The 13,849-nt window shown below is 45.9% G+C and overlaps 1 protein-coding gene across 1 annotated transcript in view; it reads right to left on the bottom strand.

Annotated features, from left to right (window-relative positions):
- KCNK13 (potassium two pore domain channel subfamily K member 13) overlaps positions 1–10,264 on the bottom strand; it is a gene marked incomplete at both ends in the record, with an annotated part of 59,167 nt that extends 48,903 nt beyond the window's left edge. The window contains one exon of the mRNA XM_084270560.1: positions 9,928–10,264. Within this exon, the coding sequence (XP_084126686.1) occupies positions 9,928–10,264 (337 nt within the window). The remainder of the gene's footprint in view (positions 1–9,927) is intronic.
- Between the last annotated feature and the right edge of the window lie 3,585 nt (positions 10,265–13,849).

Raw genomic sequence — 13,849 nt, 5'->3', positions numbered from 1 at the left:
TTAAGTACTTCTCAGTGCACGATCGGTTCTATTTTAGGCTGGTTTAAAGTTTATTTGAGATGTATATTAAGAAGGGCAACATAACTGCACATGTTGCAAGGCTTGCCTCATCCTAATAATAAAATGTTGCTGTGATTTCCTGAAGGTTTAAAAAAATAAATCTGTGAAGTTCCATGTAATTTTTTTCCACAAAATTCTTTTTATCTGCATTCTAAAAATACAAGTGAAAAATTACCAGATAACAAGATCCTATATGCTGAACACCTTGCTTTGCTTTTTTTTCAGAGGGTAACAGTGGTAATATATATATACATGTGATCATAAAACCTGGGGGGAAATCTCTGGCTGAGGCAAAAAGGTCATCTCATCCATTCCCCTCCCAGTGATGGAATTAAATATTCCAACTTTGCTGATAAAGTCTCTACAGCTTTCCTAGGGAGTCTGCACAACTGCTTTCTTCTACTTAGTGTTAGGAAACTCTTTTCAATCCATAATCTGAACCTTCTTTGCTGCAATTTGAGCACATTAATTTACACGGTAGCTGTCACGCACTTAGGGAATAGCGTTCAATCCCTCTTGCATCCTATTTTCATATATTATGTTCTCCCTCATTAATTCCCTTCTTTCAGCTGTGCAAGTTCCTTGATTTCTTCTAATTTTTTGCACAAATTCTGTTTTCTAGATGTTTGATCATACAGATCATTTCCTTCTAGACCCTATTCTTAGAAGTGAAGCAGCCCAAATCTGAAAACCATTCTAGACAACGTCTCCAGTACAATTTATAGTTGGGATATTATGCAGCAATCTTCCTCAGATGTTTAAATGCAATTTTTAAGTATTTTTTTTACAAAGGCATAGCAACAGTTCTGGACCAGAGACAGATAGCAAGGCTCTGCAGAACTCGATTTGACAGTGACCAGTGACCCAGTGAGAACTAATCAATGAATAGAGTGTCCAGCTTGTTTTCTTTGCTGATTCATCACAACATTTCCACAAGTTGCTTCCTCAAATGTGAGGCAATGTCAAATATCATGCTGAAGTCAAGGTATCTGATATCAGTTGCTTATTTCTTATTCACAGAGTAATTGGTGATTTCATGCTGATCATTACTTGACTTCTTTTTTTATCCATTTTGATGTTTACAAATAGTTGATCTGGTTAGCCAGTCAAGTCATTTTCAGTGAATTAAGCTTAATTTCTTTGGGCTGTAATTTTAATTCCTTCCTGTCATCATCCCTTTCTCAGACTGGCAAAATGGTTGCCATTATAAGTTGCCTGGAATTCCAGCCTTGTCCATGAGGTGCCAAAGGGCTCTTTGTGGCTTTAGTAATTTCTTTGAATATTCTACAAAGCAGTTGAGTTGGCTTAAATGATTGGAAGAGATTTGTCAGATTATGGGGTTCTTTTACTTTCTCCTTTATCACAAGTGTTAATTGTACCACACGTCAGTTCAGAGTTGACCTTTTCAGGAGACTGATGCAGAAAAGGCATCATACGTTTCACTCTTCTCAGAATTATTTGCTGAGAGCTCTTCCTCTTTTCTATAAAGCAGACCAGGTTTTTTTAGTCCTTCTCATCAGTATTTTGCTGATGCATGGGTTCATATCACCCTTGATACCCCTTGCAATCGCATCATTTTTGAGACCTTTTAATTATCTTCCTCTATTTCCATATTATCACTTTTGTCTTTACTGATCTCATTTTCTATCAATTTTCTATATGTTTCCTTCCTGTGACTGCAATCAATAACTAACCTGAAATTTAGACATGTTGGGTCTTTTATGACAGTTCCTGTCCTTCTACATTTAAATCACTTGAGCCAGCATCATTCATATCTTTTGTCTGAGAAACTGCTAGCCTGCCTTAACTAATTTTTTCTTCAGTTTTGTTTTCTCTGAGATTGCACACTGCAGATATCTGAGTTTATTACACATTTTGCTCTTGAAATCCCCTGCTTTTATGGTTTTCCTCCTTCTCTTCTAAAGAATAATGAACTTCCATTAAAATTCAATTTCACTTCCATTGAAACTAGAAAGGTTTCCTCCTAAAGTTGCTCAGATGTTTCAAAAACTTTCTAGAGAACTTGTGCTCATCTTCCCAGTCATACCCTGGAGAATCCTGCCAGTTCCTCACAAAAAACCTAATCCAAATCTTCTTGAGAGGATGTAACTGATACATTTGTTTCCTCTACAGACTTCTGAGTGCTTTTAACTACACACTCATCTCGTTTAAGAGAGTGAGAACCTGTGGCTGAGAAGTTATAGTCAGTGTTGCCAGCAGTGGCATGCTACTGCCTGGGTGCCCATCTTCAGACTGCTAGAGTGGGAGGATTTATTTCACCTGAATTTCAACACCAACAGTATAAAAATATCTCCCTTTGCACTTGGTACCTCAGCTGGTTTGGGTTTTTTTTCCAGTCAGTGAAGAGGAACAGACACATTAGGACGTATTAACTTATCTGACCTATTTTAGGTATCATCTGTAAAACTGGATGACTTGACTATCAGTTGAAGACTCTGGCACTAACAGCAGAAATAAAATTTGCACAGGAGAAGTGACCAGGCTTTTCCCCATACCTTGTGCTTTACAACTACATGGTTTAACCTTGTGTTTCAATCAGTGTCCAAGAGACAATATGCCAGGCTATCACTCCTGTACCTTTTTTAGATCTTGCTTGTAAAAGGATTTCCAGCTTGATTTAATTCCATACTTCCTACTACATGGTCTTCTTTGTTTGAAGATTTCTACTTTGTTCTGCACACAGCAGAGACTGGTGGCCATCCTGTCACTGTAATCACCATTCTTTTCGTGTTATTTCCTACAACTTGGCGTTATACTGATCAGTCATGTATTACAGAGAGCTTTCAGTAAAAGTTATAGCAAACTATTCACCCAAGCATGTAAGTCTTCCAAAGGTGGGCAATGTTCTAGTTTTGTTAACAGAAGCAGTCCTTGGCTAGTGGCAATTAAGCATTGAGTTGACAACTACCTGGTGGTCTCTGTAAAGCAAGTACATGGCCTCACTTTACCTGCAAGTTCCCTTCAGCTCCCCCCATACTGGGTAACACAGAACAGAATGGGGGGACAGAAAACATGAAGGATGGGAATGTAGAGCAAAGAGCCTTTTGCTCTAGAGATGCCTTTCCTGAAACACCCACCCAAACCCAAAGGACAGGAACCAGTTCCATCCTCGCTCTCAGAGCACATGTGGCTCTTAGGCTGCCAGGGCTATGAATGCAGAATGTATCACAACCCATTTTTAAAGATGACTTATAATTAATGAGAAACCTTTTATATACGGTAGACAAAAATTTCTTCTCAAAGTACCAAAATCAGAGAGGAAACATTCTTCCCTTTTTACTCCCCTCCCACTCTGCCAGCTCCTCGCGTGTCAAATAAAACTCCTTGCACTTTGCTGCTTCTCATTTTACACTGCCTGGCTACTGTTTCCTCTTGTTGGCACAGCACAAGCCTTGTTGTTCCTCTTTATTTTGTAGCTTCACTTTTAAGACATCTATCTATTGAGCAAGATATTTTTATCTTTAATTAAATTCTACTTTGCAGTCCTCTTAATGCAAATGCTACATTGGAAAAAATAAAAAAACAACAAAACCAAACCCACACAAAAAAACCTCCAAACAAAAAAACCAACTCCAAACTCCTGTTCTATTTTTGAGAAGCTGCTTCTTGCATATTACTTCTGCACATCAGTATTCCTAGTTTCTGCACTGAAACTTTGACTATTTTGTCACTGTGAAATCTAATTAGCATTTTAAAAGTACACCAAAAGGGAAATACAGCAGACATGACATTCAGTAACCTGTGTCACCTTGGCAGGGTACAAGTGGAATATGGTTGTCACAGCAGAGACTGCACAACGTGGTACACTCAAAGAGAATGAGAGAATGGGTGACACACTAACTCAAGCAGTTACGACCTGCATTGACATTTGGGGTACTCCAATCCTACCAGTCACTCTAGAAGAAAGCAGGGAATCCATCAGTCTGTTACCTTCAACAGAGCTGGCTAGAACTACACCTGTTATTTTCAGCTGGTTATCTGAAAGAGAATCTGACCAGGCTAGTAGAATCTCTGCAATTCTGTTGATGAGTATGTCAAGATGACAAAAAGTACGTTATAACCTGGAAGGGACTGAGGCTTAGTGGCTCCAGGAATGTAATCTAGTCCTTGTGTGCTCTGACCCTGTACATCGTACCAGGGAGAAGGTGCAATGTCCACATACCCTCACTCAGAAGGGTATCTGAAACAGCCCCCATGCCAAACAATATGTTCTTCATAGGAATGTCTCCATCACTGCGAGCAGCTTTGGTGAAAAGCATCTTGTAATCAGTAAAGGAGCTACAAAACTGAAAATTATGTACACATCACCCCTCCACTAAATATAGCCTTCATCAAGAATAGCCAGAATGTAAGGGCTGTGCTCAGAGCAGGGAACTGAAACCCAGGCTCTCTTTCTTGTGGCAATTCTTTAATTACTGTGCTTTTATTCAACAGCTGCACATCACTGTTTGTAAATGAAAGAGAGAGATATCTTTAAAATAAAATGTATAGCAGGTTGCATTCAGGACAGTATTCAGCATCTGATGGCATCTTCTGAAGTTCACAATTAGGCAACTGACATTCAGGGACAACAAGGACAATACACCTTATGGTCATAAGAATGAGCTTAGCCTCTCTGGGTCAAAGAATAGTTTTATTCTCACTGTTAGGGATGGCTAACAGGAAGCAGAGAGATTATGCACTTTCCCAGAGAATGAGGGGCACAGCTAGGAACATAAATAAAAGCACCGACTTGTATTACTTGCTGCTAAATGGCAGGACACACACTGCATATGCACAATTTTCTTGAAATGTCACCTCACCAAGAGGATAGAGAAGACCAGAATCTATGATTAGAAAAATCTAGAAATTGAATGAATCTATGAGAAAGAAAATGCTAGCTCCTGTGAGCTTATCTCATTGTCCCACCTGGGATTACGAAGTCCTAGTCATAGCTGAGCGGTTAAAGCAGGTCATCTGAGCAGCATAAACAATATTTAAAGAAGAAAAATGTTACCTAGGAGAACAACACATCTTGTATTGTACAAGTTCAAATAGTTCAGGTATGGTATGGTTAGGTAATGGCACATCCTTCGGTCTCCATGACACCAGGACCAAGCTTGGCCTTTGGCCCCAGGTGGAGCATTCGGTGCAACGGCCACCCTTTGCTCTCCCTACATATGGTAAAGACTGGGTGCTCTGAAGGCTACAAGCAGTAGCCCTGCTCTCTGGTTTTAACAACCTTGGTGGTTTGATGGGCATTATCACACACATGTGTTCTTTTCTTTGCACAGCCATAGTCACTCAGGTGATTTACACAGGTGAAAATGAGGAAGCCAGCACGTTCCCTGACATGGGTCAGCACTCCCTCCTTCGCTCCACGACAGACAGCTGTAACACAGACAGGGCAGCTGCCTCACCCCGTGCAGATTTACCCATCAGCAAGTGATGCTCCCATCAGCAGCCCTCTCTAGGCTGCTTAGAGAAGGTGCTGTGACTCCTCTGTACAACACACTGTGTAGTTGCTCATCACTCTCTACTGTAAAAACCTCACCCATCGCTCCAAGAAATTTCACCTCCTGGGCTCTGGGCACTGGTGCATTGGTGGGCAAAGCTCTCTTCTCACCTTGCACCAAGACTTTACACCGCCAGCCCAACACGCAGCAGCTTCCTGTGGACAGGAGAGACGCAAAGTTTGACCACTTCTCTAGAAAATGTAACTCACTTTGTAAAGATGATAAAATTTCCTCCTTTTCCTCTGCGCCTCACACAGAAAAGACAAGAGGCAATGGGCATGAATTAAAATAGAGGCAGTTCCATTTGAACAGGAGAAAAAAACCCTCTTTTACTGTGAGGGTGGTCACACAGGTTGCCCTGATAGCTTATGGAGTCTCCATCCACGGAGATATCTAAACCCTGACAAGACACAGCCCTGAGCAGCTGGTTGTAGCTGACCCTGCATCGAGCACGGCAGTTGAGTAGATGGTCTCCAGAGATACCCTCCAACCTCCACTGGCCTGTGAAAAGGGCAGCCATATCATACGTCAGTTTGAGGAGTTGCTTCCTTTAGGCTACACCTTTTATGAGAAGACACATTTTATTCCATTTACAGTTAAAAGAAACAGCTTTTAATCAAGGTTATTATATGGGCTGAAGTGGGCACTGGTACCGTATTAAAAAAGGAAACAAAGTCCTTTCAGTTTTGTTAAGTTATTCAAAGAAAAACAGCTGCACCTGAGATAAGGGTGTCTGATGTAGTGATAAATTGGTAAAGGTGATGTACTGATAAATTCTTCACTTGATGAGATCAACAACTGTTATTATCCAATGGATTCAAAGAGGAGAGGAGACTCTAGATGCTACCAATATCCTAGTATGCTAACCCTCTGCATTGCTTAAGGGTAGTAGTGCCCACCTATTTTCAGTGGAATTGAGGGTGCCCAGGTGTCTGTCATGAAAGACAAGCAGTGATGCAACATGTAGATGTTCAACCACCTGGGCAGCAGCTCCCTACCTCTTGGAGACACTACTGTCCCAAGGTACATCAGAGATCCTGATACGTAAGGATGCCTGCTGATGGTTGCAACCTTACAGTCTCATGCTGCTGAGTGTCTGGAGCCTACCAAATTCTGTGCTGGCATAAACATTCACTGAGGAGCAAACTGGGCCTTAGACCTTGTTTTACTCTTTGGTCTGCAGAGTATTTTATTAGTCTATGCAAAGTAGAAGAGTTTCAATGGAAAACACTGGGAGCCCTGGGTAAAAATTGTTCCTCTGGTGGTTGGGGCACTCTGCTGAGAGACCAGGATGTTGCTTCAAGGCACTGCTGAAAAAGAAGTCACTTTGGTCTCTCACATCCTGTGACAGTACTACTACCACACAATGTCTGGGCAAAGGGGGCATCACATTATGGGACAAAGGGCTGATCGGAAACAGAAGTGGGCTTATGGAGGAGCCTACTAAACACACATGACTTCTTCCCTCTGGGTCGGAGTTAGGCACCTGCCTTCATGGAATGGAGAGACTTTGCACCCATCTTCTTCCTTGCATCACCTCCTGGGTAGTCTAGGCAGTGTCCCAGCTGGGGAGGTACTTGTGGTGACCTTCTTACGTTTCTCATGCTTCCACTTACTGTATGTGTAACCTTAGTGCTGGCTCCCACTAAGCAAAAGACACGAAGGAATAAACCCTTTTATGGAACTATATTACTAAACTGAGAAAGGACTATTTATTTATTTATTGTTAGTTCAGCTCTGTTTAGCTTTGAATTTTCTTGACAAAGGAACATAGGGTGGTTATATTTAGTTTTGACCTCTTGATGCACTGATAGCATGCTCCAATATCTACATGACAAATATTTTATATGAATCTTAATTAAAAGGACAGCATTATTCCCTTAGATATTGCAAAACTCTTTTCTTTCCTCTAAAAGCCAAAAACATATGATGGCATTTCTTTCCAGTTAAAGTTCAGGTAGGGATGATGCTACAGGTAAGGTTAGGTTTGCCTTATATACTGAAGAAGAAATACACTTACACTGGTGGAGTAGAAAATAATTTTCCACTATGCAAAAGAGAAAAAAATACACAAATTTTATCAAGGAAGTAGAAGACAACTGCTTCTGCAACAATTTACCTGCTAAATGAAAAGCTTCTATACCAACACAAAGTACTGAGTGGAGAAGGTTAGCTGATATTAGGAACACACCATAAAAATACCTATTCTGAAAAAGTGCTTTTAACTGAAGGCACCAGGTTGTTTTCACCTGTAGAAATGTACACTGTCCCCAGATTACAGACTGAAAACCACATAGAATAATCCTTTGCTTTTCTCAGAACTAGCAAGGTCACAGCTGGAGTTATACATTAACTGTGGGGCACTGCACTGGGGCGTGAAAGAATACATGGACCATTAGAAAAAGGCTATGAAGAGAGCAAAATACTGATCTGAGATGTGTAAAACAAAATCTGTTGTTAGGACCCCAACACAGTTGATAAAAATGAATGTGTGGCTGCAGAGCCTGCAGGACTGTGCTCCTGCCTGGAGCAGCTGAGGGCATCTGGCCAAAGCACAACAGTCTTGTGAACATCCGGACAGCCCAGCACGCAGCTGAGATAAAGAGCTGGAACACACAATCAGCCTCACAAAACAGCAATGCCACCCAGAAGATTAAGAAAGGGTGATGCCATTGATAAAACACACTGAGAAAGTGACACCATAGATAAGACTGAGAAAGAGCAACTCCAGGTCAAAAGAAGGGTCTGGATGTTAATCTCCAACATGCACAAGGCTGGATTCCTTGTGGAAGTTGTGGGATCTCCAACAATGCAGGTTTCAAATGGCAGACTGGACAGAAGTCTATCGAGGAGGGGGGGCTGGGGGAAAGCTGCATATAATTGACAGAAGCAGACCATGTGGACTCTGGAGATCTCTTTCCCATGATTTTATGGCTGTTAGCAAAGGTTAGGATGAACGCTTAAGGGAGATGTCACAATGGCAAATGAACAACAGCAGTTTGCATATCTGGGCTTAGCTATGTTGTAAGTTACTTTAAATTACCAGTCTTCTAGGTAATAGCATAGTCCTTGGGTCTAGGGACACAAAACACCCAAACCTTGATGCCCCGAGGAAAAAAACAGCCCAATGACATCTCTCACAACAAAATGAACTCCAGCCCTAAGAAACTCCGTGTTGGGGAGAGGCTGAGCAGAACTGCTGTAGAGATCCAGGTGTTGTACGAACTGCAGGACTGACAGCACAAACTCCTGCACGTCCCGCAGAAAGCAAAGCATCTCGAAACTCCTGCTCAGGGGGCAAGGGTTAACGGAGATTTCCCGAAGAATTCTTTGTAATTAAGCAGTCATTCCTCTGTGTGCATGTCACACGCGGAGGGAGACTGATGTGAATGGCAGGCACCATTACTAAGATGTGGTGACCCCATTTGTCACGGCGGTAAATGCACACAAGATTGCCTGTCTCTGACTCCGTTTCTCCGGGGCTTTCTAGCTGTCCGCAGCCGCCTGAACGACGACTTTCTGTTGACACCCAGGGGCTCCCTGCGGTGCTTATGTCAGCTCCTGGTGCTGTCCCTTTTCGTCTTCATGTACTCCTGTCAGCCCCTCCGGAATGTCTATCCAATATCACCTTCCCCCGAAGGCTCCTTCAACCTGAACAAACCTGGGTTTGCTCACAAACGAAATAAGCGGTGCCCACCCACTTGTTGGTCCTGCCGCAGGAAGCCAGAAGAGCAAAGAGCTGAGTGGTTTGAAGCTCCCCAGCCTCCCCGAGCCCCGCGCTCCGCAGCCGGACACCACTCAATCTGTGTTCTAGCTGTTGAGACCACACTAGATCCGCAGAAAGGTCCCGCCTGAGCTTACAGCCTATGAAACCACCTGCCTCCCCACCGGACATCTGCCACAATAAGGCTTCCCAGAATGTAAAAGACACGCAGCTTTTGTTTCAGGCTTTCGAAAGGCTTGGGGTGCGACTGTTGTCTCACCAAGTTCCTCTGCCCAGGCAAGAGAAACTCCCGGGGAAAGTCTGGCAGCCGCGGCGCTGCCCGCCCCGAGCACCGCGCCCGGAGAGCGACCTGCCGGCCCGCGGGCTGCCGAGCCCACCTCGGGAGAGCTGAGCGCGTCCCGCCAGCGCGGTGCTTCCCGCGGCAGCGCCTCTTCCACAGGAGGAGGGGAGAGAAAGTGGCAGCAAGGAGAACGGACCGGCACGGAACCTGCCGAAAGGCACCGCGCCCCGGGAGCTGGGAAGGCGAGAAGGGGCTGCGCGTCCCCGCCCGCCCGCCCTCCCTCCCTCGCCCCAGCGCCCCGACCCTCGCCCGTCCCTCCGCGGCCGCCCGCCGGTCCCGCCGCTCACCGATAGTGGAAACGACGGTGCCCACGAAGTAGAAAGCGCCGGTGAAATCCCATCGGGGCCGGATGTCGTCGACGCGGATGCCGGCCACGCTGGCCTCCTCGTACTCCCGGAGGAAGTGCCGGAGCTCGGCGCGGCTGAGGTTGTGGCGCCGGGTGAAGTTCTCCAGCCGCTCCTCCCAGCGCTCCTTGGCCTCCCGCTCCGTGGGCAGCTCGATGGCCGAGAAGACGGCGGCACCGCACAGCATGTACAGCACGATCAGCACCGCCAGCAGGAGGAACCGCGCGTTGTCCGCGTTCAGGCGACCCGCGCTGGAGCAGCAGCCGCCGCGACACGCCATCCTCCGCCCCGCGGGACCGGGCTGCCGCGCCGCCACGCTACGTCGGGGCCCTCCCGCCGCCGCCGCCGCCGGGCATCACGGCGCCGCCTGCCAGGCGTGCGCGGAGCCGCGGCCGCAGAGATCAAGGTGCCGCGGGGCCCGGCGGCGGCGAGCTGCGCTCCTGGGAGCCGGTCGGCACCTCCGTCCCGGGGGCAGGGCGCTGCCCCACCGCGCCCGGCACGGCCCCGCGGCGGACTGGCTTCGGGCAGCGGCGCATCCTGCGGGCGAGGGAACCGCCCCGTCCCGTCCCACAGAAACCCTCAGCCTCGCCGCGCCCCGCTCCGGGCTCCCGTCTCGGCCGGTTTCATATCCCCCTCCTTCCCCCGCCTCGAGCACGTCGGAGCGGGGCGCAGGGACAGGCACCGCCAGGCGCCTCCTGCCTGGCGGGGGAGGAGGGTGAGGCGGGACCGGCGGCAGCTCGCCCCGCCGCCCTCCCCCGCCGCCGCGGGGCACCTGCGCCCTGGTCCGCGGAGGGCGGCTGCTCCGACTGCGGACTGCCCGCGCCATGGCCGCCGGGCCGGGCGCCCGAGGGAACCTCTCGTCAGCAGCGGCGCGGCCGCCCCGAGGGTTTCAGGGCTCTCTGGGCAGCGCAGGGTGGGACGGGCCGGTACCTGGAAGGGCGGGCTGCCGGAGGGCGGCTGCCCCGCGGCCACCACCCCTCAGAGGGGCGGGGGTCCCGTCCCGCCCCGTCGCCCGTCCCCTTCCCAGCGCCCGCGGTTTTCCCGCCCGCCGCGGCCTACCCCGGACCGTGGGACTGGCGAGCCCTGTGCCGCCCAGGCTGACGGGCCCTCTTGCACAGGCCAGGAGTACAAATCCACAGCTAAAGATAACACCCCTACTATCAAAGCAGCAAAAATTACTCCCTCTTGCCAAAAGAGGGCACCTCTCTTTCTCTACAGGTCTGGTTACCGGTTCCCCTCTCGGGAAGTTCTTCAATCTCCGTCCTCCCAACACTGGGCAGGCGAAGGGAAATGGTGTGCGAAGACAGGGCCAGCTCTCCAATTGCAGTGTAGTTTAAAAATGCATTATTTCCAGGGCCAAAGAGCTCTCGATCCAAACCTTCTGGAAAAATAATTGTTTCTATAAAAAGAAAAAGCTAAACTCAGCAGTATCTAGCAATTACTACAGTGCTGAACTCTAAAATAATCGGGGTCTAGAATTCAGGTCTGTAAAACATATTAGTATATAAACACTCCTTCTTTCCAGTGAAAGGCAACCTACATATATTTTATCTTAAAAGCAGGTTAATGAGGTGTTACTACATCTGCCCCCTTCCTCATTTTGCATGACATACATTGCAGTTAACATGCAATGGGAATGAACACTAAGGCCTTAGCAATTCGAGATCTCTGGTGTATCTTTATTGGTAGCTCCTACTACAGAGAAATATATATAACCCTATATATCCCAGCTTTGCCACTCTTTGCCAGACAGAAAGATGGGTCTAATCAGTGCTCTCCCAGTCAACTGAGGCAGATGGAACACCCTTGCCATCCGCTGAAGTCTCTGTCCATCTGAATTGTTCTTGGGTGGCATAGATTAGCACAGCGGAACAGGAGCCTTTAACTGCTTGCACCCATGACACCGATGTGATTGCCCAAAGGAACGTGAAGAATAGTCACATTATCCAAAGAATTATCCAAGGATGTTGAGTTCCTCCTACCACTATGTACTATTTTGTTAGTGAGAAACAGTTGCTTTTGTGTTGGTCTTGGGTGTAGAGGGACCATTACGTTACTGTAGGCAAGGACATCTTCATTCTTAAAATCTGATCATCACCACACTGAAACACTGTAAAAGATGTGCAGTGATCTCTTGGGAAAGCATCTTTCAAAAGACATGCTCCCAGTTCAGGGATAGAGCAACTGCGAGTTGGTGTTGACTGGAATCAGAAAATGAGAAGATGGCTGACAAGTACTGCAGGTGTGGCACCTTTTATTGTTTTAAACTTCTTTTCTTCCTTCACTTCTGCTGTTTTAGTTAACATGCTTATTCTAAAGAACACTTTCTTGTCGAAAAGGCCACTATTCCCATTACTCTTGGGTAGATAGCTGGAAAAAATGATGCAGTTGCCCAGTCAGAGCATTTAAGGAAGGCTGAATAAAGAAACACAATGTGTTCATTGGTGTAAGGAAAACACAAAAACCTGTCTTTTAATTTCTGGTTAAAAAAATGGTTAAACATTTAAATGAACCCCAAGTTAACATCTTGTGAGCCCGAGCACTGAATGTATTGCTGTTAACCTCAGCACAGCCACTTGTGGCACTGCCAGGAAACCTGTGACGGTTGCCTACACCTCAGCACCATGGGCAGGCAGCTCCTTTGTGTCTGTGTGTACAGGTATTCAGTGACAAACAGACGGTTGGTGGTGAAGCTTAGCACCACCGTGAATAATGAAAGAAACCCAGTGTGTTTACTAGTTCTCTTGATAACGTTGAATTGAATTGAACCCTGTAATTAAAAAAGCTAGTCACCTAGTACACTAGTAATGGTTACCAACACGTGCAGACAGAACAGAGCTATTATTAATGCATCAGCAAATTAAAGACTCACACAGAGATGTAGTTACTCTCAGTGATAGTGCCAGTACTTTTAAATTAAACATCTCATTTGGAAGTGATAAGCTGGCACACTTAACTAAAAAGTAATGCTTAATTTGGAGAAGCTATGGGAGAGCTGCAATTTACCCTGAGCAAATTTTATACATCATAAAACATCTTGATAAAAGAGCAAAGAATCCACCTGTTACCTTTGACGCCGAACAAAACTTCTTATGGAACTTAAAAACCTCGATGTTAAACTAATTTGAAAAAAAAATCCCAGACCTTGATGAACATGTGACACTTGGGGCATCTAGAACAGACAAAACTTTTCAGCATCCCTGTTGCCTTGTTGAGTTTCCAAGAAATTGCACACCTCTGGGGGAGATAGACTGAGTGGGAAAATATGTTGCTTCTTGCTTTTATCTAGTGTACTCATCCCTCACAAAGGAGAAGATGCTTAGCAGTAAAGATGACTGAACCTGGCTGTATAGAAGAGATTTTCAGAAATGAGAAATGTGAAAACTTTCTCCATCTCTTTTGTGTCAGATGCTAAAGCATGGCTGGTAAAGATCATCATATTCTTGGGGAAGACAATATTTCATTTATACTTACAGACTACCCTCCTATAGGGATATTTTTATCTGAAGATGTCTGGGAATTAAATTTTGCAGTTGGGAAAGGAAAGCAGATAGACCAGGCTTAAGTCTCTGCAAGGGACTCCACAAGAGCTGTCCTCACAAACAGCTTAGACTTCTGGAAGCACATTCCAGTTACATGCTCTTTAACTTCTAGCATTTCAACAGGTGAGGAAAACACTCGGGTTGAAGACTTAGCTTTCCAAACTACGTTACCAACGAGCACAATTCAGAGCAAAATTGTTTTGCTTGTTCATGCTTATCTACACTGGGTCTAGACGTGTGTATAGCAGTGATTTAAGGGAGAAAATGAGACACACAAATCACCTTGTGTAAAGTCAGAACGGAGTCAGGAAAAGAGCAGGAGA

This window comes from Gallinula chloropus (genome assembly GCF_964237585.1).
Source record: "Gallinula chloropus genome assembly, chromosome: 14".
Taxonomy (NCBI): Eukaryota; Metazoa; Chordata; class Aves; order Gruiformes; family Rallidae; genus Gallinula; species Gallinula chloropus.
The sequence above is the reverse complement of the archived record's forward strand: the minus strand, read 5'-3'. Positions and strand labels throughout refer to the sequence as shown.